Raw genomic sequence first — 27,181 nt, 5'->3', positions numbered from 1 at the left:
TGGTAGATAAAATATGAAACATAAGAAGCTTTCTAATTATGTAGTACTTGTCTAACTTCTCAACATAAAGTTACTTTGCATTAAACTGGGATTAATCCATATGGAATTTAAGACAAGATTGCATTACAAAAAAGAAGTAAAAACATGCCGTCACAACATAATTTCTTCAATCTTTAGATGTTCAGTAATCTTTTTTTTAAATCAATCGTATAAATTTTCATTTATATAAACGGTCGTGTATCTTTAGAGGTGCCCCTGTGCTCCGCTGCTAATCCGCTCACTCTCCGCCCTTATCAGCGCTCCTTTGTGCAGACACACACGCTGGACTGCTGAACGGGGTCCGAACATACCGGACTGCCTTTGTCTCTACTCTATGATATGTGCTGAGCTGGTCATAGCTGGCCCGAGGGCGCGCCGCGAAGAGTGCGCGTGGCCTGGCGTGAACGCGCATCTGCAGGAGTGCGCCGCCCTCACCCGCTTCCCCACCCTGCGTGACCTGCCTGCCCATATAAAACTGAGGCGCCAGGTCCTCCCTTAATTCTACGCGAGGCAGGCGGTAGGTGTGTTCCACTCCAGGTCTCTTTCAAAAATAAAGTAGGTAAGGTTTGTCAAAGAATGTGTGCACTGAATAAAGGAGTAAATCTATTGATGGTTTAGTTAATAATATAACTGAGTCATTCTCTCATAAGTCCATGTTTTGTCTTCACTGCGCATCAGGTGTAAAGATGTTCAGAACTACAAGATCCCCAATGATGCAATCCCTGGCCAACTCAGGAATGGGCTTGGCCCCCATCTTTAAGGTAACACAAAAGACTTGATGTTTTTTTTGTTTTTTTTTTACATTTGTTATTAACTTTCACCTCGTGTTGCCTTCTCAGGTGACTGTGTTCGAGCAGGAGCATTTCCAGGGCAAGTCCCTGGAGTTCACCTCTGAATGTGTTAATATCCAGGACTGCGGTCTGGACAACATCCGCTCCATCAGGGTAGAAAGTGGCGCGTAAGTCTCACTGCCATTGTGTCAACTACACAGTCAATTTTGTAGAGTACATTTTACTGTAAAAAGAGCCTATTTGGTTCCACTCTGCAGAGTAAAATTTACACTTGAAGAGAGGAACATTTTAGAGTAAGTATTTTTTTACTGTGTATGTGAGAATTCCATGACAAAAACCTAGTAAGTTTTTCCACTCAGAAACAAATTTAGAAGGATTTTTTGGAAATACAGTTTACAAGTTTCTTAAAATAAAATAAAATAAAAAAAAAAGGGTTGAGTAACAAACCTGAGCTATGCCACTCCTACTGTTTTTGCTAACATCCAAACGGAGATCAAAAACGATGGAGGTACAAAAATTACAGCTGACACACGCGATATACTAACACACAGGTGGAGCGGCGCGGCTCAGGGGGTAGATTTAAAAATTAAAAAATAAAATAAACTTTAGTCAAAATCTCTTCTTACAAAATTTACTTTCTGAGTAGAAAATCTTTTTTTTTCATGTTATAGGCAAATACTCTTGTGCACACTAAAAATACTATAAAAAAACAAAACAAACAATTGTACACAGAAATGGGTAATCACTATTAGAGTTAGCACCTTTAAATGTGCACATAGTAAGTTTTGTACAAATAAAAAGACTGCACTACACCAAGATGCTGTAGTCATATAATTGATGATTTAAGAAGTGTTACCTTCAGGTTAAGATCAGGCCTGTTCTTCATGTACTTGAGTGGATTCTGTTCATGTCCTTTAGCTTCCTTTCACATAAAAAAACAAGAAAAAAAAACACATAAGGATCATTAAATATTTCCTGTGTTTTAAGTCCCACCTCGTCCTTCATTGCCGGAACACTCACATCAAGTGTCCTTTATCTGTTTGCGAAGCTGGGTCGGTTTCGAGCACCATGACTTCCAAGGCCAGCAGTTGATCCTGGAAAGAGGAGAGTACCCCCAATGGGACTCCTACAGCGGCTCCCTCGCTTACCACGTCGAACGCCTCATGTCTTTGCGCCCCATCTCCTGCGCTGTAAATACATGTTCCACTCAAAATCTATCCCTGCGTAGTTCCTCTTGATCCAATACCTGGCTGCCTTTTTCCAGTCTCACCAGAGCAGCCGCATGATCATCTTCGAAAAGGAGAACTTCATCGGCCGCAGCGTGGAGATTTGTGATGACTACCCGTCTCTGCAGGCCATGGGCTGGCTGACGACTGAAGTGGGCTCCATGCATGTGCAGTGTGGCGCGTAAGTCTGTCTGTCTGTCTGTCTGTCTGTCTGTCTGTCTGTCTGTCTGTCTGTCTGTCTGTCTATCTATCTATCTATCTATCTATCTATCTATCCATCCATCCATCCATCCATCCATCCATCCACCAAAGTGAAGTCCTGTTATTGGTTTCCTCCCACAGTTTTGTGTGCTACCAGTTCCCTGGTTACAGGGGCCAGCAGTACATCATGGAATGCGAGCGACACAGTGGGGACTACCAGCAGTGCAAAACCTGGGGTTCCCACTGCCAAACACCCCAGATCCAGTCCATCAGGCGCATCCAGCACTGAGAGGAAGAAATCAAGACTGACATAGCAGCTCCTTCCTACCTACGATCTCTTCCTTCTGTCTCCTTTTCATTCCTGTTGGGTGGAGCGACGGCCCACTCCACACTGTTTTGCAGATGAGTGTTATAAGAGACAATATGGCACTGCTAAAGCACAGGGAACTCCACAGTCCACACACACATGCCGACATAGATGACACCCGGGTAAGGTGTGTTTTTATTTGGTCCGAGGGCCCGACACACAGACACACACTGAGCTGTAGTTGAAAGACACTTGGCGGAGGGCTTCCAAGTTGTGTTACAGCTCATGTGTGCTCGTTTTGTGTGGGGGAGGTCGACTCACAGGTTGATAGCAAATAAAGTCATTTTCACCTCAAATGTGTGTAGCGTTCTATGTTTTTTTCCTAATAAACTTGCCATATACAATACTTAAATGTGGCAAAACAGTATGGAAGCAGTTTTCTGTAGCATGTTCAAACAGCATCCTGTCTTATTTGAATTAACTTTTTTTAGTGAGTATTCTTTTAATCAAATTCAGTGTAATTGTTAAGGCCACTACATTTAGATTTAACTTTTAACTACAACACAGTTGCATTTAATCAGTTTTTTTTTTTTAGCATATGGACGGCACAATTAATTTCTATGTGCAATGCATTTTTAATTGTTCATTATTCAACTGCAGTTTTTTCTATATTGAAGAGCAGTGTTAATGTTCACCCGTGCATAATGTTAAAATGGCAATAATATTTAGGAATAAAACCTCTGCCTCATCTGGGCCTATACTATGCTACTGCATTTTTCTAGTGGTTATTATAGCAGTACTTGGAGAGTTAAATATTTTTTGAGGTGGTATTTGGTATAAAGAATTTGTGAATCACTGCAATAAGGCATTGTGGAAAATTGTCAAGAATTGAACTCTCCAATGAAGGAATGTACATTTGATTGAAATGAATGTGATCATCTGAAATAAATGACTATTCAATAGTTATTCATTTTCATCGGACGGGAGAGTCTCATTCCGTATGTTCTGAAGTCAATTTTGTATTGAGCTGAAAAATGATGACCAACCAGCGCAAACCATTCTGCTACAATTTCAACTGTTTTTGTTTTGGGGTTTTTTTTTAACACATACTAATGACCCACTATATTGTGTATTAACTCTTTTAAGTGCATACAAAATCAAACGCAAGGAATCAAAGATAACCTTTATTGTAGCAAAAATGGTTGTGGATTCAACTGAGTCACTTGTATTTCTAACAAATTAACAACTTTTAAACAGTAGTCACTAGTGCTTTTTTCAACTCAACCTTTCCTTGTATGTGACACAAAGGACTGCAAATGCCAGTAATAACCAGTTGGTCAATTAAAGAGCAGATACCTAATTAAGCATTTTTGTGATAAGTGCTGTCAAGTACTATACTATCCTGATAATAACCATGATAAAATCTGATCCAACTCAAACAAAGAGGAGAGCAAACTTGTAGAGTTGACACTAACTCAACTAGGATAGGGGTACCTCGACATGATACGTCCTGTCCACAGAATTGCTCAGGGTGAAGGCCACTGGCAAAGAAGTCAAGTACGCTCCTCCGACAACATCAAGTTCCTCATCTTCTTCCACTCCCTCTTCACTCCCTGAAGAGAGTGACCAGGTGATGGTGACTGGATCGGGGATGGTTTCCAATGGTCCAATCACATCAATGTCCTCCTCACTTCCTGTTCCCAGGCGGTCTTCTGTTGATGAGAATAAAAGTGACGATTATTATTCGAGTGCTATTATTAGAGCTCTTTGTTGTGCTCAACCACCCTTGTCTGTTCCTCATATGCATTACCTTCCGTGTTGTCTTGCATGGTGGTCTCACCAGACGACTTCTCAGGAATATTTGGCTCGAAGCATTTCCTCTTGGCTTCACTGGCAATATATCTAGTGTCTTCTTCTGGCTGAGCTATCCTCTTTGCTGCTCTCCTCGCTGCCTCCTCCTGAGTTGCATTGTTTTCACATCTCACTTGAATTTCCTCAAGCGCATCAACCTCAATTTCACGGGGAAGCTTCCGGTTGCGCCGTCCTCGCTTACAGTCTGGTTGGCCCAAATGTGGCGGTACTTCTTCTGGGATTGGCTGATTGTTTTGATAAGACAATGTCAGGAAAATCAGTCATCTAAGTAATATATATATATATATATATATATATATATATATATATATATATATATATATATATATATTAGGGGTGTGAATTGCCTAGTACCTGACGATTCGATTCGTATCACGATTCACAGGTCACGATTCGATTCGATACCAATTAATCCCGATACGAATTTATAAGTCGATTGTTGCGATTTTTTTTCATTCAAATTTAGAAAATACTAATCAGTAAGCTTGTAGAGTGTAAGATTTATATGAAAATGTATTATTTATTTATCTGAAATTTCAGTCTTATAGAGGTTGTAATTTGTTTCATGTTTGAACAGCATTGAAATAAAATATTAAGGCTTAATGTTCCGTTCATATAACATTCTTCCATGCTCAAGGTGTGAATCCTAAAAAAAAAAAAAAAAAAAAAAAAAATCGATTCAGCCGATTATTGAATCGATTCGAGAATCGCGCGATGTAGTATCGCGATATATCGCTGAATCGATTTTTTAACACCCCTAATATATATATATATATATATATATATATATATATATACTCATTTGCTCATTGAGCAATGTCAGTGATAGTGACAGGCTGAACAACCTAATGCACTTAAACCTAAGCTAGGTTTATGCTTGACACATGTATTTTCCACGCGGGATCTACGGCAACACTACAAAAGTTTAAAACACTTTCTATATGAAATAAGCAAACTTTATTGCCAACTCGTGAAAAATACAAGTTATAAGTGTGAACAGTACATATAACAAAAAAAATAAAAGCAAAGAATCAGGAACAGAAAACCCAACTCTTGCTCATGCACCATGTTTTTTTTTTGTGTGTGTGTGTGTGGGACTGTCCGTGTAATTACAAATTTTTGTAAGTGCACTGTGAGGGAAATTTGGGGATTGCATGTTGCTGAAATTACCTAATTTTGCCATGCAAATTTGTAAAGCATAAACCAAGTTTAAGAGGGCAGACGGTACAATTAATCTGTGTATCTAACAAAAGTTCTTTGTCGCCATCTTGTGGCACCTATAGACAATTACAACCCTTTGGGAGTTTATCACTTTATGTGACCTTTTGATTGGTGGTGTGCTGTGAGATGATTATAATGTAAAATATTGCCATTGGCTCAATAAATATTAGGAAACAATGACTACAGTGACATCATGTTGCTGCCATTGCAAAACATCACTTTCTCAGAATTCATTCACTGCAATAGCAAAGTAGGTGATAAGCCAACTCACTGTGATCTGGGCTGCCTTGCATCGACTCCTGATTGGATACGTTTTTCTGATAACTGAGACTGGCTGATGCACAGATGATGAGTTGGTCTTCGATTGTGCAGGATTCTGTAGAGGAATCACATCATGATCAAAAAACAAAACATTTTTCACATGAATATGAATATTTGTATGTATACACAGTATGTCCCTAAAAATCTACTCACTCTTTGAATGACTTTGACACATGTATTCTTTAGTTGTATTTCTAGTACAAAACATCTGAAGTAATGGCAGATGTGCGATTAACTCCTGGAAGTACGAAAACAAGTGCAAAGGTTGACTCGCATCAATGCAGGGTTAAAAATAAAGTGATCAATTACGCTTAAATTGTCTACAAATTATTTAGTAATTACAAATTTGTGCATCTATCTATGCTAGCGATGTATCGTGACAGGCAGCACAATTAAAAGCTCTCCCAATTAGATGGCAGAAGGTACAACAAACTTGTGCATCTACAACAACAAAAAAGTCATGGATTTCTTGGAGTATATCCGTTTTGTGTTCAATTAAAAAGGACTAGATTTCACATTGAGTAATAAATTTGTGAGTAAAATTAAATTACATCATTATTATTTCAGTATTTATATTTTTTTGTAGCTTTTTTGTTTGTTGTGCCGTGAGATTTTTCTCATGTAAATTAGATTTTTGTCATGGGACTTGTATATATGTCAATGAACGTAGTCATGTCTAATCAAGGGTTGAGTTTTAGGGCCAACCTGCATATACAACATGTATATTAGTTGAGCTTAGCTACCATCTTGAGTGCCTGAAAGCTGACTGGATGCAGAGCATCATGCCTGTTTAGTTTCACCACAGGCATCCATTGTAACCTCCTGTCTCCTCGGCTATCATAGATTTTATCAGAAGCCGTTGCATCCCTCACTGACTCGCGGATCGACTGCTTTACTTGTAGAGGACGCCGTTTCTTTCGTCTGGTCTTTCTTGTAGATGCTCTTCGCCTGTTTGAGCGCGAGCGTGAGGACGTTGTTTCCTGTCGTGTACGCTGTGGGCGGGGAAAGCGACTGTCATCTTGCTCCTCTTGTGTCTCCCTGTTAACACAGTTGTCACTGTCTTGCCCCAACGACTCTAGGAGGTCTTCCAACATAGCTGTTAGGTTTAACTCTGCCTGCGGCCCTAGAACGACCATCTCGCCGTTTGCTTCTCCAGTAGCGACAACCTCTGTGGAGCCATGAGCGCATGAGCGAGCAGGATAGCCAGTGTCGTCACCACAGGAGGAGACGGCGCAACTGCACATCTGGCCTGTTGGTGGTGGCTGAGATGGTGGAGTGCCGTTGCTCAATTTAACCTCCAATTCCCTCATCACTTCCTCAAAGAGATGATCAAAGTGCCCAGGCGAGTTCGCAGGAGGTGGAGGGGCAGGAGGTTGGGCAGCGTGTGATACCTGGCAGAAGCAGGGTGTTAAAAATTCAGTTTTGTTTTTTTGTTTTTTTTACAGCTCTGGTGTAGGATCATGCACACTAGGCTATTTGCTCCATTCATGTACATTCAAAATTTCATCATCAAGTTAACTACATATCATGCAGATGCCACAAGATGGCACCCAAGCAATACATTTACTGCATATTAGATTGTTATTGACCTAAGCACAAAGCCAGAGTTTTTCCAGCAAATAATGAACGATAGGTTCAACGAAAATATATGCCAATAAGGTGACTTGGCAAAATCCAAAAGACGCAAAGGAATGTACAAATACTTCATTTTAATAAAAAAAAAAAAAAAGGAATAATTCCTATTAATTTAGTATTTTATTATTGCTCATTTAATTACAATTAATCAGTTATATTTAAAATGCAAATTGTTCATTTGACTAGTTTGAAACATTTTATTACTTAAATTAAATCAATATGTATCACAAATTAATGAGATGATTAAAAAAAACATTTACATGAATCAAAACAAAGGCCATAATTTGCTGGTATAACATCTCTTACTCTGGTGTGTACAGTATATATGTCTTACCATCACCTGTGTATCATGCGGCGTCTTCCTCCTATCTCGCTTTACGTTGTCCCCTCCTCCCATCCAGCTGTGATTTTGTCCACTTGGGCAAAAGTCCCATAATTTGGGCCGCCTTTGTCTCCCCTGAGGGCTCCGATGTCGAGTCCTCAGGTGCAACTTCCTGCCGATGGTTCCTCCCCCCTGGCCTGTCCTCATGGAGGCCGACCTCCCACACCTCCGCAGGAGCGACTTGTGCTGTCTGCTCACGCGCACTTCCTGCACGTCCACCGTTTGTGTCAACCCTCCTCTACCCCGCCTTCCCCTGCGAGCTCCGCCGCAAGCTCCTCCACGCTGCCTGGCCCTGCCTGTTCCTCGCGGCTTCGTCTTAGCTCGCCCGGTGTTCGTTTCTCCGGAGTCCATGTCCAAAAAGTGGTTGATGAATCCTGGGATGTCGTCTAGAAACTGCTCAAACTGCTTGTCTTCTGTTGTATCACCGTCTACAACGCTGGATTCTGCCTGAGGCCTGCTGAACACGTAGCTCTGGGAGTCAGCAACCCATGGGGTGTCCACAGCCACAGGCGACGTTTGAAGATTTTGGGCTTCATCTAGCAAGCAAATGAGTGGCGTCGGAACATTTAGTTGGACAACATGGTTGTCGGGCTGTACTAAACTCTCAAATTGAGCCATTTCAATGGTCTCATAGGTTGGCACGGACTGACAAGAGAGGGCGGAGCTTGCTTGCATCTCTTCTGCCTCAGTCAGTGTGTCTTTTTCGCCATTTGACAGCGTCGCTTTCCAGAGGATAGTGTTGCCCTCACTCACCTCCTGCGGGCAGCATGTGACTTCCTTCTCTCTGAGTTCCACGGGATCAGTCTGTACACCCACCTCAGTGCCCACGTCGCTTCGCCGGTCCCTCCAGGGGACCTCCACCAGCCCCAGGATGCCCAACTTGGCTGTTGCCGACACGGCCTGCTGCTTCTCGCTCTCCCCTTGCCCGGCCATCTCCCCCGAGTACAGCAGATTGACCACCTGGAGCAGAGTGCGGGCGCCGACGGTCCCAAATTCCACCAGATGCTCTCGTCCCGGTTGGGGTGCCGGTGAGGAGGACAGAGCAGTGGACAGCTGGGGGCTGATGGCTGAAAGGACACAACTGTGTACTGGAACTGTAACACCTGGAGGGACAAGAGGTGCCATCAAGGGTGGGGCAGATGGTCAGTCAATGCTTTCGGCAGGGGTGCCAAATTCTTCCAACAAACTTATGGTTTCCATCTGAACCCGGCATGGTGCCAGGATTTAAATACCTTCTGCCCGCAGCAAAGTGTCACAGAACTGTCGGTGCTGTTGCTGTCTCTGCAACTCGGCCACAAGGTGGGCTTCAAATCCTGGCTTCTGGTAGCACCACATCTCCCCATCAACTGGTGAGGAGCACACAGGGGGGTGAATATTCACATGTAAGCCTCATTGTTGTTATTATACGAGATAGCACTCTTTTAAACATCTCTAAGTGTCTTTTCCCAAAACTTTAAAGATCAGATTTCAAGCTTTTGAGCACCCTTCACCCATCTTAACTCATTCGCTCCCCAAAACGTATAAATATGTTATATTTTAAATGTTTTAAGTGTCCCAATGCTGACCTGCAGATTAGCTCAAGCTTCCTGACACCAGGCAGCACGTTTTGCTCCAGAATGCCTTAATAGTCTTTATGCAGTATGTCATTGTATCCCGCACAGACTCGACAGCCTGTGCCTGATGTAGCAAAGCAGCCCCAGAACTGACCCAAGCTTCATATATAAACAGACTTAATATGACTGGCCAAAAAGCTCCACTTTTTTCTCTCTCCCAGACGTTTTGTGACTTGTCAATATGTATTTTGGGAAAGTGAATTGTGTGTGTGTGTGTTTTTTTTTTTCTTTAACAGAAGGTACAATTTTGTCCATGAGTAAAAATATATTACAAGTCTGAAAGAGCAGGCTTATCCACTGTCCATAAACCTTTGACTGCATAGCATGCTCAATGTTGTTATATCAATCAATGTCAAATTACTTTTACAACAGCTTTTTTTCCTGTCGGGACTCAGGAGTGCATTTCTTATAAACAGGGCTCCAGACTGCCCTTAAATGTTGACATTTTGCTCCTAAAATGTGAGACAGTGCATTAGGGCAAATACATTTTTCATCATCTTGTGCATGTGTAAACGGTAAATATGTGTTATTATTTAATATTTTTGGTTGCTTTTTTTTTTTTCTGATTTATCAATAGTACAGTGAAATGAGTGGAAACAACATTTACAAAGCAAGATGAAATACATTTTATACGTATGCCCCTAAATTAATTTAAAAAAAAACAAACGTTAGTCTCAAACCCTGTTATAAAGTCTTCCAACGGATAAGCTAAAAACGTACAGGGGGAAAACTCTATTCCCCCAAACCCCCACTCATACCCCATACATTTAGAATTGCCCTTGAGATTTAATCGCAAGGGAAATGGTTCCAAAGAGGAAAAACTGTGTTATTATCTGGGGGGAAAAATGTTTGAAATTATGTGCAAGAGGTTAAATGGCTTATTGGGTATGTTTGGGTGCATGTCTGCTCTTTATAAATATTTATTCACTTTAAACTGGGAAAAACATTACCTCACTTACAGCTCCACCTACAGCTTTAAAACACCCTAAATTATCTATGAAAAGTTGTGTCAATAATATGAAAATGTTAAATTTGTAGTATAATTTAACATAATTTTAAATTTCTTTAAGGTAGCATTGTCGTGAAGATTATTACCTACAAAATAAACATAAACATAATGCTAGTGCTACGTTGTACTAGGGTGATGCTATTAAGGAGAGGAAAATAAACAAACCACTATTTTACCACTATGCTTAAACGTGGACGAAGTTATCATATTTAAGACTGACAACATAAAATTGGCAATAAGGAAAAAAACAGTGCGTAAATACAGGGGTGGGAAACCTCAACGTTATTTAGGGCAAAATATCTGTTAGCATCGTTGCTAACAAACTAGCACGCAGCTCGCGGCAGTCGACAGTCGACAGTTAAGCAGGTGTCACATGGCGTCACGTCAATTAATTAACCAGTCATGAACTGCACAATAACGACTTTAATACAATCTGGACATGAAATGTGGGCTAGGTTTTAGTTGGCATGTCCTTGTGAGCTTCCCTTTGCATGATACACTGAAGAAAACAAACGTGAAAGTTGCAAGAGCACTCACCGTTTGCTCAAAGCTCAGTGGAATGTCACGTTATTTTAAAATTAATAAAACAAAATGTCTTTAAAAGTTATGACTAATACAGTTACACCAAACCGGCACTTTTTGTGTTCCATTGACATTTCCCCTGTAGCATTGATGACGTCACTAATCATGATTGGTGTAATATTCATCTTGACCACTGGATGGTAGTAGCGTAGACACCCTGTGAGCGTACAAGCCCGAGAAAAGTAAAATACATAAATCAAGAACAAATAAATGACAGTCAAAATTGAAAAACAGTTCCCTTACTTTAAAAACGCTTCGTCTTATTGCTGATGAGCTAGAACAGGTGTCCAGCATTTACTATAGAAACCCAATTCAGCAGTAGAAATGCTCCAAAAGTCGAAAGTCAAACACAAATTAAATAGACCAAATCTAAATTACACAATAACGGTTTCCGTCCGAAACGGAGTCTCAATGGAAACTCAAAATAAAGGAGTACGCCACTCATTTGAAAAAAAAAGTATCAATATTTAATTGAATTCAATCCAAGGACAATACGGTATTGTCATTGTCAAATGAAAAGCATGTACCTCACAATTTGATTGATTGCTTTGTTTTGTTTTTCAGACTAGAAACTTATTTTATTGGACAGCAAGAATATGAAGATTGAAACTATGCATGCCTGCAACAACAAAAGTCAACAAAAGACAGGAAAATATGGAATGCTCATAAACGAGTGTGATTGTTAACAGGCTTTGCATGTATCATAATCTAATAAACATAAAGAGTCTTTCTCTTTACCTGCTCGACCACAATGTACATACAGTTATCAGTTCTAAAGATCCCAGCTTGACCATTTGGTTGGCCATGTTTTCAAATCAATGATTTATCATATTTGTTGAACATGTAAGATGTGGTTAATGATGACCATGTTGCTGGTTTATATATTCAATAAACAAACAAACAAACAAACAAACAAACAAACAAACAAACAAACAAACAAGTATGTGCTGTTGCACCCTCCACGTAACTTCCTGATTACCAGCAATTCAAATTTGTCCTCTGTAGTGGACCTTTTTAAACCTTAATATCTCCCACCCAGTGCATACGAATCGATTGAATTAACTCCTTTTGTGCGCTGTAGAGGACATTCAGAGCTTTCCAATGATGTGTAGGGGTGGGGCTTCCCTCAGTGCAAGCACTTTTTAGGGAAGAGGAAAAGTAAGTGTATAACACGTTTTATTGAACGAATTTAGGCTTTAAGTGTTGTTACCATGTGTTCTATAAGACTCTTAAGAACACATTAAAGTATTGTTTGAATTATTTTAATTGTATTTGAGCCTACCATTTAAGTTTTAAAAAATTTCCTCTGTAGTAGTAGACACATCATAGCTTAAAAATAAACACTTTTTTTTCTTCCAAAAAATTTCTTTTGCAGTATTTCAGTTACTTCACAAATGTTGGGGAATATCAAAATAAACATGATTGGACAATATTTCTTTTTTTCTGGTAGTCAGGAGGATATGAGATGAAGATAGAAATTAAAGGTCACGATGGTAAATCTCAATTTTCTGCAATACTGTACTGAAAACTAAAAATACATGGAATACAATGCCCCCAAACCTTTGAAATACATTTTTTAAAAAGTACTTCTTTTTTTTTTATGTCAACTGACATTACTGACGTTTGTTACAGGCTCATAAAAAAAATAAAAATAAAAAATGAAAAAAGATGAAGAAAGGCTTTTGTTGTAACAGCCCAAAGGAAACATGAAATCCACAAGTAAAGAGTATACACAACATAATGGTATTAGTCAGCTGAGATCCTGATGATATCCCTGAATCCACAATCTGTCCACGCAAATCCACTGTGAGATGTTGCTGTCAGTGTGAAGGTTCTAATTCGGGGAAAGCGTCTTCAGGTGGTTCGGAATGGGCCTAGGCCAGCGCTGGTTGAACTTGACAAAGAAGTTTGGGTCTTTGAAAGGGCCACCGTAGATGATGGCCTGCATCACGTAGACGAGAACCACCACCAGGAAGCAAATGAGGAAGAACGGGATGAAAGGCCTCAGATGGTGCCATGCCACACTGAACCCGTAGCACAAGCTGCCGATCGCACCCTGCTTTCTCCTGTGGGTTGTGTACCGAAAAGAATCCGGGGCCGGCGTACGATCAAGCGTCTTGTCGTCAGAGCTGGAAGGAGATGGACTTGAGGAATCAGGTGAAGCCATTGTGCTGAGGGCTCAACTTTTCAACCAGAAATCATGAATCATCTACCAAAACCCCCCTACATTATTCCACCAGTGTTTGTCCTCCAACAAGTGTCTTCTGATCACTTGTGTTGGATGTCACTGTATTTGAGCTTCGGAGCGAGATGGTGATAATGTGAGATCAACCACAAGAGAGCTCTAAATAGACAACATGACGCAGAGGGGCGAGGGGTGTATGGGCTCAAATTTTGGGCAGGGAATGTTTTTACCCCAGCATAGGCTATAAACATCATACAAAGATAAGGCACAAGGCATGCAAGATGGCTTCTTTGCAATCTGCTGACAAAGTGGCAGCTGACAGCGCAATAGAAGGCATGGATACAAGAGCTATAAATAATGAAAACACAATAAAGCAATAAGATATTTATAGCAGGAGGCTAGTGACGTTGAAAAATTCTAAAGCAGTGTGCTGTAGTACATCCGTATGGCACAATAGTTCACTAAATTATCAAATTTCTCTTGGTTTGAAAATTGTAAATTTGCTACAAATAAAATATTTTTATTCATCTACCTATGCTAGTGACAGGCAGAACAATTAAACCCTTTTTACTTTTTTTGATTACTTGACTACTAAAAGTAACTAATTTAGATTACCAGTAGATGTTAATTTAGTAGTTACATTCAACAGTTTTTTTTCGTTTTCGTTTTACATAAATTCGACAACCGGTTCTGCCAAAAGTTAATTGTATAAGTTCATTTTTAACAGTAATGTTTAAAAAATAAACTTTATTTTTTAATTAAAAAATAATAATAAAGACAACCTTTTCTGACATAAGTAATTATTTTTGTTTAAAAAAATATTCGTTATGGATTTCATTTAACAACAACGGCCTACTTTTATATATATATATATATATATATATATATATATATATATATATATATATATAAATTAAAAATACAAATAAAATAGTCTTTCTCGACTTCACTTCACATCATCAATATTTTTTAAGTCAGTCAGTCTGCCCTGATATATTTTACTGCTAATATTGCCATGACAAAACTTAACATTTATAATGTAAATTATTTCTAAATATAAATATTACATTTAGGTCACTGCCTTGTGGCTCTTTCTGTTTTAGCTTGAATGTGTTGTGATCTAGATTATGTTTTTGTTTTGTTTTTTTACCTTCTGAGGACACTAGATAAAACGTTTTTGGGGGGTTGTGAAAACTAATACAAACGCCATAAAAGAAAAGAAAAAAGAAAAATACACTAACCTGGAAAAAGTGGAATTGAATTAAGTTTATTTAAAAGGCAATATACTGTCCCTTTGAAAATAAGAAGCATGTATCTCACAGTGTATCTCACAACATTGTAATTTTTAAAAACTTTATCTTCCACTGAACCAACCATATATTTAAAAAAAATCAAACTAAGACTAAAACAAATAAAGACAACATTAAAATAAATAAAAAAAAAACTTATAAAATTGCTCTAAAACTAATTAAAACTAACTGAATTTAACCACTATTCAGTATTCATGTTAAGAAAGCAAATACTGTAATCAGTTTTGAAGACGATAGATGTCTTTACTTAGGATCCGTTTGATATAGCCCCTTTTTTTCTTTTTTTAAATAAAAGATAAAGAAACTGTGGAATCAAATTTCCCCAAACCTTTGAGCTGTGCATTTCTTTAAAACAAATAACTAGCCAAACCCTCATTATTAAGCTTTTTTCTATTCATTTTTTTTTTTTTTAACTTAAAGTGACAACTTCCATGCCCAAACTTGACAGTCTGAGGCCAACAACTACTGTCTCTCACTTGTTCATATCAAATCCTGATGTATTCCAGAGGCTTCGTGGCCATTGGGAAATCTGGGACAAGTCCCGAATGATCCAGGCCCAGCAGTTTTTTGTGTGTTTTTGTCATGATTCCAATGAAGATCTCAAACGAGAAAATAAATAGTGAAAGTATGGTAAATGAACAACAACAAAGTATTTGTACTTCCTTCATTGGGTTCTCTGTGAAGGAAAACGGCATCAAGATATAGTTAAGATTCTCACTTCTGGCTTTATTTTGTGGCATCGCTGCTTTGGTCACTTGGGAATGTGGCTTGGAACAAAACAAAAGTTAACGAAAGTTACGTTAAAGTGTTTGGACATGAGCTAGGCTTGAGAAAAGTGCATTCCAGGAAAGCTATCAAGCAAAAAATTTATATCTGATATGAGCTCGAAGAATCAAAATTTTTTACATGACTCTACGAGAAGGCCAGTTGCCAGCAAACAACAACATATGACGCTTGCGCAGCGATCGCAGATTAGCAATGAGGAGTTGCCCTTTATATAGGAAGTGAGTGAGGCAGTCATTAAGTGAGTGACAGAATTTGCGAGAGCGTCTGGGGACCTCGAGTGAAGAATTACGAGGTCTGTATGACTTAGTTTTTGGGCGGATGTGGAATTTTGACCTCTTCGCTATTTTCCATTCATACATGATATGTTCCGGGTCAATGTTGATAAAAATATTCTCATGAAAGCGGAATGGTTGATTAATCTTTTATCACTGTTTGAGAGAAAAGGGAATTGTTGATATATTTTATTGCTACAGCCTATTGCAGGTACATTTGCCTGTTTCAAGACATCCTCTAACCTCCGTATGATTTATGTTCCTTGTGTTTAGTAGATTACCACATGCTTAATCTGTCAAGTTCTGTGTGAACCTGTGCCAATGTGGTGGAAATACAGACAGTTCTCTAGACTATTCCAATCTTGCTCTTCTACACTTTTACCACTGGGCCATAAAAAAAATATACAAATTGATGAAATATACATTTACACAATTTCCAGATTCCTACCATAGCCATCCTTTCCTTAATTTAACACCCATAGCGGTAAATGTAAAATCCACAGGTCAGATTTGACCTACAACTGTATGTAATGGTATATAGTCAAAGTGGATTTAGCACAGACAGAGAAATAGAGCTACAAAAAGAAATATGCACAGATTTCTGATTGCCATCATCTCTTCCTTGCCAGGTGTGTGTGCACAGCTTGAACAACGATGCTGTGTTCAAAGCGCTTCAAAGTGCAAGACAGCCTGGCCTTCATCACAGGCATGGTGGAGAGTCTGTTCTTTGCAGGAATCATGTTCGGGTGGGCCTCACTCGTCTTCCTTCTGAAGTCGCAAGGCTTCTTCAGCTCCTTTTGCGTCAACACCACAAACAGTAATGGCACACAGGTCCAAGGTCAGTTTGCACTTCTGACTTTCAATTATGAGCAACCGTGGGGACCATTAATGGAGCCACACCCTTTGGTAATTAATTATTTGACAGATCAAAAAAATTGAGGGCCCACTTGGGAGCCTCTTGTGTGAGGACGAAGGGTAATCTAGAAGCTAATTGAAATAAAGTTAAGGGTTGGAAAAAGAGGTTGTAGTTCTAGTACTTGTACTTCTTGCACCTGTATTAATTTTTGTTCACATAGCATAATACTGGGCATTTCGGTGTAATTTTAAATATGTTAAAAAAAAAAAAGACCAGTATATTACGCATATTGCTTTATTAAACATACACAGAATGCTACTTAAAGAAACAGTATCATATTAACTCAACTTAAAGGGGTACTTGACTCATTAAATTAAACCATTTTCAGCAGTGAAAAGTTCATATTTTATTCAGAATCAATTTGATAACGTCATTATTTTTCATGTACAATTAATTAATACCTGTAAAAAGTACTTTTTCTATTTGCTGTCGACTGAAGATGACACCTGTGATGAGGAAGTAGGTAACAACCATGATTGGTCATTACCTATCATTATCATTATCAGTGAACAGCAACAGGGGAAAAAAAAATAATGAAGTTACCACATTAATTATAGACAAAATATTAACTTTTTACTGCTGACCACTAATGGTCCAAACATTGGCACTTATTTTCCAGTACTTGACTTAATGGTGGTGCAGAAAAAAATCCCGCCCCTGTTCATTGCTTAAAACTGTAAATAGCTAACCTCCCAACTACTACAGTGGCATTTGGTATAATAATAATAATAATAATAATAATAATAATAATAATAATAATAATAATAATAATAATAATAATAATAATAATAATAATAAATTGTATTTGTAATTCACTTTACATTTGCAATGAAATCTCAAAGTGCTACAGTGTCAAGTTTAAAAAAAAAAGAAGCTTATGCATTTGAACTAATCTTTTTTTTTATTTGTGTGTGTCAGATTGCAGAGGGCAGGATGAACAATTCTCTCTGGTCTTCACAATTGCATCCTTCATGAATAATTTCCTGACATTTCTAAATGGTGTCATCTTTGACCGCTTTGGCACCTTGGTGGCTCGGCTCTTTGGATTGTAAGTGTTGGAATAAATTTTTTAATAAAATCTCACACGTTAACCAATGTGTGACATATGCTCTTAAATCTAATACTTTTATTTATTTATTTTTTAGTTGTTAGTTTTTAAGTTGCATTGAAATTACATCTATAGTCCACCATCTGTCTACATTGAATCATGGTGCAATGTTGATTTACCGATAGCTATAGATTTAGCTTGACTTCAGTTCAATGTAAACACAAAAGTAAACAAATGCAAATAATGACTTGTGTTGTGTTGCACCCAGATCTCTTCACACTGGGGGTATCCTGATGTTGGCCTTCGCAACTCCAGGTAAATATCTACACGTTTCTATTGCCAATTCCAGGGGTCACCAACAATTTTGAAAATGAGAGCTACTTCTTTGTTGCTTGTTCATGTGAAGGGCAACCAACCCGATAAACGCTTTTAAAATAAAATGTTTTTAGCTTTAATTATGTACTACTATTAATGAATGATATCCAGGTAGGTCCTTTCATTCTCAGTGCATTGAATCGCTCACCCCTATACTGTGTCTTAGAATAGGGATGACTAACTGGCAGCCTGCATGTGTCCAACGCCCACATTGAGTGGTCCTTTGAATAAATATTTGTTTATTTTTGCAGTGGTGAAATTATAAAAATCCTGCTACATCGGAACCCTGCATACTTGAGACTTGCCACCCTGGCATTCACCTGTTAGCTGACATTTTTCAATATATTTTTGTTGGCGGTAGGGTCTGCATGATGGGGGTCATTTCAATGCCCTGAGGAAAATAATATTAAATGATACTCTTTATATGTGGAGAGGGGGGGCACTGATCTTTTTAATAATTCCCTACAATAATTATCAACAGTGAGGCTGGAAACAGATAAATATTAAATACTTTAGTTTTAGAAATCTCTGCAAGTGTTTACATTTTAAAATGATCAATATTACTATACAATCTGTATCATTGGTGAACTATTTCTAGACAGGCTTACGGGCTATTCATGCTGTCGTTGGACCGAAGCATGTTGAAACCGTGTCGGTGGCCCCTGGCCTATACATCATATAGGAAGAAAAATATCATTCAAATTCTCACATGCACACGATGCACATGAGCATGTTCTTTGTTTGTCGTTTTTTGTTTCTCTCCATCAGCTCTGTCCATGCTGCTTTACCCAGCGCTCTCGTTCATAGCTGTGGGTGGAATGATGCTGCTCGTTACCAACATGCAGGTGCAGTTAGGAATGCAAACATGCCAAACTACATAACAGCATGACACAACCAAGTTCATCGGTGTATTGGTAAATTCTTTAAATGCATGTGAATGTACTCGTGTACGTGCATGTGCAGGAGGCATTCAGCAGATTCCGATTACAGTCTTATCTGTTTATAATGGCATAACCGCCACGTGTATGGGAGTGTGTGTATTTTCCGCAGATTAATCTGCATTTCGGGGTGTGTGGTGCTAACAATCGGAACTGTTGGTGAGATAAGGGGATCTTTGTTGGGCCTTTATTTTGAAGTTGGTATCGAGTGAACAACCATTATGGCGGCTTTATGTTTGTAACTTTGGTGCAGCCTTGGTTCAATCAAGCCTTCTTTGATTGCTAATTTATTTTTCAATGTCTGCTTCTTGGGATACCTTTCAGTGAATTATTCCAGTTGTAACAATATGGCTCACATTATTCATAAATTAGGTTAAATAAATAAATAAATAAATAAATAAATAATTAAATAAATAAATACATAAATAAATAAATAAATAAATAAATAAATAAATAAATAAATAAATAAATTAGGATAGGTATGTATAAAATACGAAGAAAAAAAACTTTATTTCAATAATACAATAATTGTCATTTGTAATATTTTTATTTCTAAATAATCTAATTAGAATGAATTAACAAATTGTTTAGTAAGTTAAGTTTAAAAAATGCTCTTCACTCATTAAATTTGGACATGAAAGGTTCAAGACTGACAGTAAGTGACAATATGTAAAAGATACGTTTTGTTTTATTACAAATAAATATTTGCAGGTAATCAACTTACCAGTTAGACAACAAAATACATGAATAAAAAAATTGTAATTAAACAATTTTCGGGGCAATCTAAATTAATGCAACAAATTACAAGTCATGCTAGCATAAATTCTAAGTGGGCTGAATTAAAGAATGGAACAATCTAGAGTCACAAATGAGTGCTTTTTATGTTCTCTTTATAATAAGGTGTATTAGTGTTCATCCATTAGTGCCTTAACATAGGGCTGCCTGAACAAATGTAACACTCATCCATTAAAGTTCTCGTCCTGAAGGTGGCAAATCTCTTTGGTGCTCATCGTTCTACCATCATCACTGTCTACAACGGAGCCTTTGACACTTCCTCGGGAGTCTTCCTCATCGTTAAAGTAAGTCAAAATGGCGAAAAAAGCCTCTTTTTTTTGCAGATGTTAATTTACATGATTTAATATCTTTATCAATGATGATCTTCACTTTGTCGTTACAGTTGGTGTACGAGGCTGGCATCCCCCTCAGGGCCAGTTTCCTGTTCCTGGCCGCCGGCAGCATCCATCACGTGCTCAGGACGATCTTCCTGTTTCCCAGAGCCTTGATTCCGTACCCGCTACCTGACCACTACAAGTATGGGTATGAATCTTAAACACTGCTCATGAGAGCATGACGGTGGGAGTTAAACAAGCAAAACTAGTTAACAAAATAAATAAATAAATAAATAAATAAATAAATAAATAAATAAATAAATAAATAAATAAATAAGAACAATGCCTTTCCTGATGCAATTGAAATGTGGGAGAAAACAGGGAGAGCATGCAAACTTAGGCACAAGTAAGCTGGCATCTGGATTTGGACCCACAACTTTATAACTGTGAGGCTGACGTAAATCGCCACTGTAGTCCAGATTAACACAACATAGCTTTCAAGGATAGGCTTCAAGTCATTAAGCCTAAAATTCAAGCCACTTGCTGTAATAGCAAATAGCAGTGAGTAGTAGGCCCACTGTTTTCTCTAATTGTCCTCTCTGACCATCAGAATATCCTGCAGAAGACCAAGGAAGTCCGATGAAACGGTGCAGACTCCAACAGATGAGGGGCCACCTGCAGAGAATGAACTCGAAAAACCTGCGTTGCCTTCCTCAGAGAAAACCTTTCGTGAATGTGTTCTGTCCAAATTCTTCTTCTTCGTCCTCATCTGGTTGTCTGTGATCCAACTGAGACATTATTTGTTCATTGGCACCCTCAACCCCATGCTGGAGCGTCTTGCTGATGGCAATTCATCAGTTGGTATGTACACAAATATAAAACCACCCACCCAACAACACACATGCATGTACGTATACATCCCCTACTTGTCGTGTTTACTGTACTTTATTTTTCAATAATTTTTTTTCAATAATTGTTCGGTGAATGTGTATAGGAAACTGGTGGGGGTCATTCTATACCTCCAACAAGGTTAAGAACCACTACTTTAAACTACATGACTATATTTGGTGCTACCACTGCTCATATAAATGCGACACAATAAATCATTTATGCCTCATCTTTTCTTTTTGTGTGTTGGCAGTGAGCCAGTACATCAACGCCTTTGCTTTCACTCAGATGTGCGGATTGCTGGTTTCTCCCATCAATGGCTACATTATGGACCGACACAAGCGCAAACCTGCGGTGGCAGGTCAATAACACACTTGCACACTCCCAAGCCTTTCCCAAACACACACGGGATACAGGTGGAATCGGTTCTGGCATTTTGAATTTGGCCTGCCAGCCTGCCTTTGCCCGACCTGGCCCAGGCCGACTCCTGACCACCCCTGGCGTTGATTGGTTCAGTTTGCTATCTACATTATATTGTATAAAATAGGGATATTGCCACCAATATTGGGCTTTTTTTTTTTTTTTTTTCAATATTGGGCATTTTGACAAATATCGGTATTGGTCTTTTTTTTTTTTTTTTTTTTTTAAATCTGACGGCCGATAATATATAAAGTTAAAACTATTTTAATCTCAGGAAACTATTTAAATTTTCAGTTACTTTTATAAGAGATACTGCTGACCCTGGGAACTTTCTGAACCTTTTATTTTTGTTCAACATTAAAGCAAAGAAATGTGAAAGATTAAGACAGATCGAATCCAGAACCTCTGGGTTCAGTAACGACCACTCTACCACTGATCCATGCCACTTCATTTTGCCACATCCATTGTTCATGTCCGTTTGTGTGTCCATGTCCATAGGAATGAGTGAAGCGGAAGCAGACCTGAATTCTGCAGTCCTCTCTTTCTTCCTGACGTCAGTGCAGGCGCTGGTGTTCTCAATTTGCGCTTCCATCCCCGTGCTGCCGCTTCAATACTTCACCTTTGTCATGCAAATGGTCAATTACAGCTACCTGTATGGCGGAATGGCTGCTTTTGTCGCTCAGGCGTGAGTAAACTTCAAAGTATTCAGATACGTTCTGCACAAATGTCTTAATTCAGACTACAAATCAGCAATCAGTGGCTCTATAAAAATGGAAACCAAAAATTAGGAGGTGTTGGCAAATCAAAGGACAGGCAACAAGTGTTGATTAGATAGTGGCAGAATGCTTGTTTGATGAATAAAAATTATACATTTCGTATGTATTGTTTGGAAAACAAGAGAAAAACACATCCATGAGTTCTGATCAGTTGTAAGCAGAGGTGTGGAGTCATGTGACTTGGACTCGAGTCAGACTCGAGTCATGAATTTGACAACTTTAGACTCAACTTGACAAAATGTTAGAAGACTTGCAAGTCGACTTGGACTTTAACAACTATGACTTGTGACTTAACTTATACTTGAGCCCTTTGACTTGAAAAGACTTGCTTTTTCTACCTAAACCAAAAGATTAAAATGCATGTAAACGATTAAGTTCCCTATCTGTGTGTGCGTCACTGTGCGTGTGTGTACGTGTGTGAGCTGTGCTGTACTTTTTTTTTTCTTTTTTTTTTTCCTTCTTTCCAGTCAATCAGATCCGTGACTTTTATTACCCGTTGCACCACTAGTTGTTTGGGTACAAAACCTATGTGGTGGTCAACAAAAAAAATGAATTGCGGTATGTCCAAGATTAGATCACTGACGGCGAGGCAACAACTTCAAACTTCGTTCAACATCTGAAGTTGCTCAAAGAACGGTAAGTTAGCTAATGTCAGTTGTTTATCGTCTAATTATTGTTGCTCACTGTGTAGTTAATAAGACTGTAATCTCACTTGTAATAAATTGCAAACACAGCAATCTGATGCACCACTCTGGGTTCACTCCCTGACTCCTACTTTAATGGTCACCTGAAATAATATAATCTACGACATTGTTAAAAAGACTCGAAAGGACTTGAAACTCAAAGTATCGGACTTGTAACTCGCTTGAGACTTGTCAGTCTTGGCTAGGGACTTGTCAGTCTTGACTTGGAACTTGACTCGGGACTTGAGGGCAAAGACTCGAGGCTTAATTGTGACTTGCAAAACAATGACTTACTCCCACCTTTGTTTGTAAGGGTACATATTCGATGTACATCATTTGATAAACAGGGCAAACTTGCCTTTTCAAAACTTAATTTCTGCAATGCCAAGTGACATAAACGAAGTCATTGTGTTTTACAGTTGCAGTCTTGACTCACTTCAATTTTAAATTTGTCTGTGTTCTTTTTTTGGTAACTAGTTTCCCACCGTGTCACTTTGGGAAGTTGTTTGGCCTCATCTTGGGTCTCTCGGCGGTCTTCTCTTTACTGCAGTATGCCTGCTTTGCTGTGGTGGAAGAATTGCTGGACGGGGATCCTTTATATGTGAGTGCATAACTGTACAAGGTGCAATGAAACTAAGATTAACTTAAAAAAAAAAATAAAAATAAAAAAAAAAAGCACGCACTGCTTTGCTGCATTAAGATTGCCTTGAAACTGTAAAAGGTACAACGAAACCTCAAGACTATGAAGGAATTTGACACCAAAATGTGCTGCCCAGAATCAAGACACTTTCATGGGTCATGAGTCCTCCACAGCATAAAAGACCTAAAACACACAACTAAAAACACTGGATTTAGTACATTTTTAGTCATAGGTTTTTATTGTTACGTGTCAGTTTAAAGCAGTGCTTCTCAATTATTTTCTGTCATGCCGTCTCCCCCCGAGTAAGAAGAAAACATCTCGCCACTGCCCCCTAATGTAGTGGAGGTGCAATTGCACTTTATTCTAACGACAGTAAAAAATAAAAAAAAAATAAAAATAAAAAGCATGTTCCCCGAGGTCAAACACGCCCCCCTTGATGGAGTCTCCAGCCCCACTATTTGAGAAGCACTGGTTTGAAGGTACAGCATGTCAGGTACCAACAATTTTGTCTATACATTGATGATGATACTAATCTGTCCATTCATGTTTCGACAGGTGAACATCGCTCTGACCGTGCTTATCCTGTTCTCCTTCTGTCATCCCATATATGCGTTACTCCACTGTCGAATGCTCGCATCTCAGCGAGCCGAAGCCAACACTGTCACTGACACAAACACAGTGGCTGTTATGTAGATTTTGTCCTTTCACTTACCGTACATAGAAGGCATCCACACAATCACACATCCACCCAATTACAAGACTTGTGAATGAATGTATGTGCAAAATGATAAAACTGAATAAAAGTTAAGTGATGATGATTATTGATGAATTCATCTTTACTTTGTTCACTAAGAGCTAGAAGCAACGTCTCAAATGTCATGGGGGACTTCACTCAACTAAAATGTCAATTCCGTAACAAATGTCATGTTAAATGACGTCTTAAATACCCCCCCCCAAGCAGGGGCCAAATGATCTCTATACCTAACAAACCCAGAGCAGGGCCTTTTGGCCCTGCACATTTGCATTAATTTAATCGTTCACGTATTAGCATCCACCTATCATTTGCAAAGGCATACCAAGGAGGGTGCGGTTGGCTCTTCCCTCTTCGAATACCAGATGAGGCCATTCGTCCCGGCACTTTTTAACTCAGTTAGCCACCTATCATATGTAAATGCAGCCACTACACAGCCATTATGCTGGAATGTGCCCCATTTGTCCCACACACCAATATTCAACTGATGCTGAGGCCAAATGGACCCAGATGTCCATTTGTTCCTTGTTGAGAACAGGCAAAGTTGATAATTTGGCTGAGTGACTAGAATGAACCAGTTGTATTCTCACAGTCAAACTGCAAGAAGTATCTAAATTTTACAGACAATAAAATGGGAATTTTGTCATTCATCCTGCTAACTTGTTTGTTGAAAATAACCCCGGGTTTTCACTGGATGCTGTTGCGGTGCGGTTGCGGTGCGGTGCGTCTTGACTGCGTGCTCCGGACGGGTAAATTTTTTTGTCAATCCACACCGGCTCCGCACAGCTGCGGTCCGGCAGCTCCGTCGCCGCCCACTTCCCAACGTGTCTCGCGGGACCGCGCGCGCGCGATCATGTGGCATTTCACAACGAGAGGTGGACTTCTTTTGATTTAACATTTTCTTCTTCTTCTGCTATGAGATAACATGCAGCATCCTTTTTTTGGTTGTCCTTGTAAAGTATATTAATAACGAGAGTCGGGTCAGTGTGGGTCCACTCTTTATTTCTGTCTTCCGCGTCCGGCTGCCGCTCAGTACGGCAAGCGAGACGGGCACAACAAGCAATCGCGAACATCAAACTCACAATACATTACAGTCCTTATAAAAAGGATGTGCCGTGTCATATATTATTTTGTAGTTTTCCACCTCCAATATAAACCTCTCCTCGTCCATGTTCGCTGGTGTCTAAACCGTGAATGAGCACATGGCCCGGCGACGCCCACGTCACGTTTTGCTGAAAAACTTGCGAAATAGGAGCTGGCGAGTGTTTTATTCTGAAAGCTAACCGGAAATTTATTTTGAAACTGCCTCGGTCTTCCTGTCCCGCTCGATGTGTTTTGTGCTAGCTTGCCATTTGCCGGAGGCCTACCGCTGCGGCGTCCGGCAAAAATAGAAAATAGGCTATCCTTGCGGAAGGCTTGCGGCACGCCGCAGGCCTTCCGCAGTCGACACGCAACGCACCCGCAAGCGGTGTAAACTGCACCATTCGAATGAATGGAATCTAATTGCTTGCGTCGCCGGACCGCACCGCAACCGCACCGCAACCGCATCCAGTGAAAACCCGGGGTTACTCAACTCAACTCAACTTTATTTATAAAGCTCTTTAAGAACAGGCATTGCTGTATACAAAGTGGTGCACATAAACATCAGTTTTGCAGTAAACAAGAACAAAGCAAACATTTTGAAGTGCGAATACAGGTTTTTTTGGGGGGGTTTTTTTACAAGTAAATACATTATACATCAGTGAACAAATAAGAAATAGTGAATAAAGAGATAAATAAATAGATAAATAAGTAGACTAAACTAAACATCAAACTCATCCACACCACAAAACACCAGGTCATGCTTGACCAGCATTGTTCTGAGTTTGTGTTTAACACACTGACTTGGGCGAGTCACTCCGCCAGGCGCCAGCAGTGCGTGTCCTCCAAGTGGCAAGCCGGTGAGCGCGGGCCGTTGCACGGCTGTTGCTTTGGCTTTGTTTACAGGCTCTCGGCGAGTCGGCCTGTATTTATAAAATAGTGGGCTGGCTGTACATATATTATCTTAAACGGTGGCTATATGTATTGTATGTAACGAGGTGGCTCAACATGCTGCTCACCAATTGGTGGAGGATGGAGGCTCATGCCCTTTAAGACCTGTGACACCAAGAGGCACCGAAGCACGGACTCGATCTTGCGTCCTCAGCACTGGGAGGCGGGTGTGCTAACCTCTTAGCCACCTTTTTCTGAAATAGTCAAAATTGGGGGGGGGGTCTGTATTTTATGTTTAGTAGACGACGAGCATGCGGTAAATCCTATTCATCGATGTGGGGAGGCGACGACTTGCAATAAAGTGATACTTTTATAATATTAATATTAATAAACTCCTGAAATTCCCGATGGCGAGTCAGCCCTTGCCTATGACTTTTCTGCCATTTTCACGCGGATGCTATTATTCTTACATACCTTGATACCAAATGGCAATTGATTACTCTGATTGGCTGTTTGATTGTAACTCAGTGCATGAGATAGAAGCAGTCTATGAGATGAACATGAGTACACAAAAAGCAATTGCAAAAGAAAAGCAAAATGTTGCTTTTTACAGACTTGTTTCTGATTGTATTTTGAGCGTCTTGGTCAAGGTTCTGGATGTGTGCACATTTTATTTCACGTGACTCTGACTGTGGATGGATGGTATGATAAACAATGACTTGTGATTACAGAGAGTGTTTAAAGAATGTGCATGATGTGCACATGTATGCCACCCTTCGGTGAGGTGTTATGTCATTTTGTCTACTTATCGATTGCAGAGAGCATGAAAAATGCGCATGATGTGCACATGTGCGTGTCTGGCTAGTGGCCGACCCTGACCACCTCCGGCTCCACTGAAAAATGTTCTACCTATG

General features: G+C 39.4%; 3 protein-coding genes across 5 annotated transcripts; 2 read left to right on the top strand and 1 right to left on the bottom strand.

The window, feature by feature from the left end:
- The first annotated feature begins 438 nt into the window (after positions 1-438).
- cryba1l1 (crystallin, beta A1, like 1) lies at positions 439-2,920 on the top strand. 2 transcript variants are annotated; one of them, XM_077532453.1, is made up of 6 exons: positions 439-598; positions 718-800; positions 879-997; positions 1,879-2,020; positions 2,095-2,237; positions 2,399-2,920. In XM_077532453.1, the coding sequence occupies exons 2-6, from the start codon at positions 726-728 to the stop codon at positions 2,544-2,546; spliced, it is 627 nt and encodes a 208-aa protein (XP_077388579.1). In that variant the 5' UTR covers positions 439-598; positions 718-725; the 3' UTR covers positions 2,547-2,920. The 2 variants fall into 2 exon arrangements, with proteins under 2 accessions (XP_077388579.1, XP_077388580.1); XM_077532454.1 differs by having other exon boundaries at positions 452-594.
- An 815-nt stretch (positions 2,921-3,735) lies between these two features.
- On the bottom strand, positions 3,736-11,304 carry LOC144025876 (uncharacterized). Of its 2 annotated transcripts, none has more exons than XM_077532260.1 (7): positions 11,155-11,304; positions 9,228-9,341; positions 7,948-9,098; positions 6,722-7,369; positions 5,929-6,033; positions 4,375-4,660; positions 3,736-4,276 (listed from the first exon to the last, which is right to left on the bottom strand). In XM_077532260.1, exons 2-7 carry the CDS (start codon positions 9,328-9,330, stop codon positions 4,044-4,046), a joined length of 2,526 nt encoding a protein of 841 aa, XP_077388386.1. In that variant the 5' UTR covers positions 9,331-9,341; positions 11,155-11,304; the 3' UTR covers positions 3,736-4,043. The 2 variants fall into 2 exon arrangements, with proteins under 2 accessions (XP_077388386.1, XP_077388387.1); XM_077532261.1 differs by having other exon boundaries at positions 7,954-9,098.
- A 5,102-nt stretch (positions 11,305-16,406) lies between these two features.
- Positions 16,407-24,269, top strand: LOC144026259 (equilibrative nucleobase transporter 1-like). Its single transcript, XM_077532846.1, has 11 exons — positions 16,407-16,590; positions 17,587-17,716; positions 17,985-18,031; positions 18,860-18,936; positions 20,016-20,108; positions 20,207-20,346; positions 20,749-20,999; positions 21,280-21,387; positions 21,945-22,131; positions 23,383-23,506; positions 24,101-24,269. The coding sequence occupies exons 1-11, from the start codon at positions 16,407-16,409 to the stop codon at positions 24,236-24,238; spliced, it is 1,479 nt and encodes a 492-aa protein (XP_077388972.1). The 3' UTR covers positions 24,239-24,269.
- The last annotated feature ends 2,912 nt before the right edge of the window (positions 24,270-27,181 follow it).

Source organism: Festucalex cinctus, chromosome 9 (assembly GCF_051991245.1).
Source record: "Festucalex cinctus isolate MCC-2025b chromosome 9, RoL_Fcin_1.0, whole genome shotgun sequence".
Classification (NCBI taxonomy): domain Eukaryota; kingdom Metazoa; phylum Chordata; class Actinopteri; order Syngnathiformes; family Syngnathidae; genus Festucalex; species Festucalex cinctus.
Note: the sequence above shows the minus strand (reverse complement) of the source record. Positions and strands in the feature narration are given on the sequence as shown.

Bases quoted from the DNA above. Each gene is read 5' to 3' on its own strand.
- LOC144026259 (XM_077532846.1), top strand. From the start codon at position 16,407: ATGCTGTGTTCAAAGCGCTTCAAAGTGCAAGACAGCCTGGCCTTCATC. The intron at 21,000-21,279 runs GTATGTACACAA...GTGTGTTGGCAG, and splicing joins TGATGGCAATTCATCAGTTG to TGAGCCAGTACATCAACGCC. The intron at 21,388-21,944 runs GTCAATAACACA...CCATGTCCATAG, and splicing joins GCGCAAACCTGCGGTGGCAG to GAATGAGTGAAGCGGAAGCA.
- cryba1l1 (XM_077532453.1), top strand. From the start codon at position 726: ATGTTCAGAACTACAAGATCCCCAATGATGCAATCCCTGGCCAACTCA. The intron at 801-878 runs GTAACACAAAAG...TTGCCTTCTCAG, and splicing joins GCTTGGCCCCCATCTTTAAG to GTGACTGTGTTCGAGCAGGA. The intron at 2,021-2,094 runs GTAAATACATGT...GCCTTTTTCCAG, and splicing joins TGCGCCCCATCTCCTGCGCT to TCTCACCAGAGCAGCCGCAT.
- LOC144025876 (XM_077532260.1), bottom strand. From the start codon at position 9,330: ATGTGGTGCTACCAGAAGCCAGGATTTGAAGCCCACCTTGTGGCCGAG. The intron at 6,034-6,721 runs GTAGCTAAGCTC...ATTCCTCTACAG, and splicing joins GCTTTCAGGCACTCAAGATG to AATCCTGCACAATCGAAGAC. The intron at 4,661-5,928 runs GTGAGTTGGCTT...CAAAACAATCAG, and splicing joins GCAAGGCAGCCCAGATCACA to CCAATCCCAGAAGAAGTACC.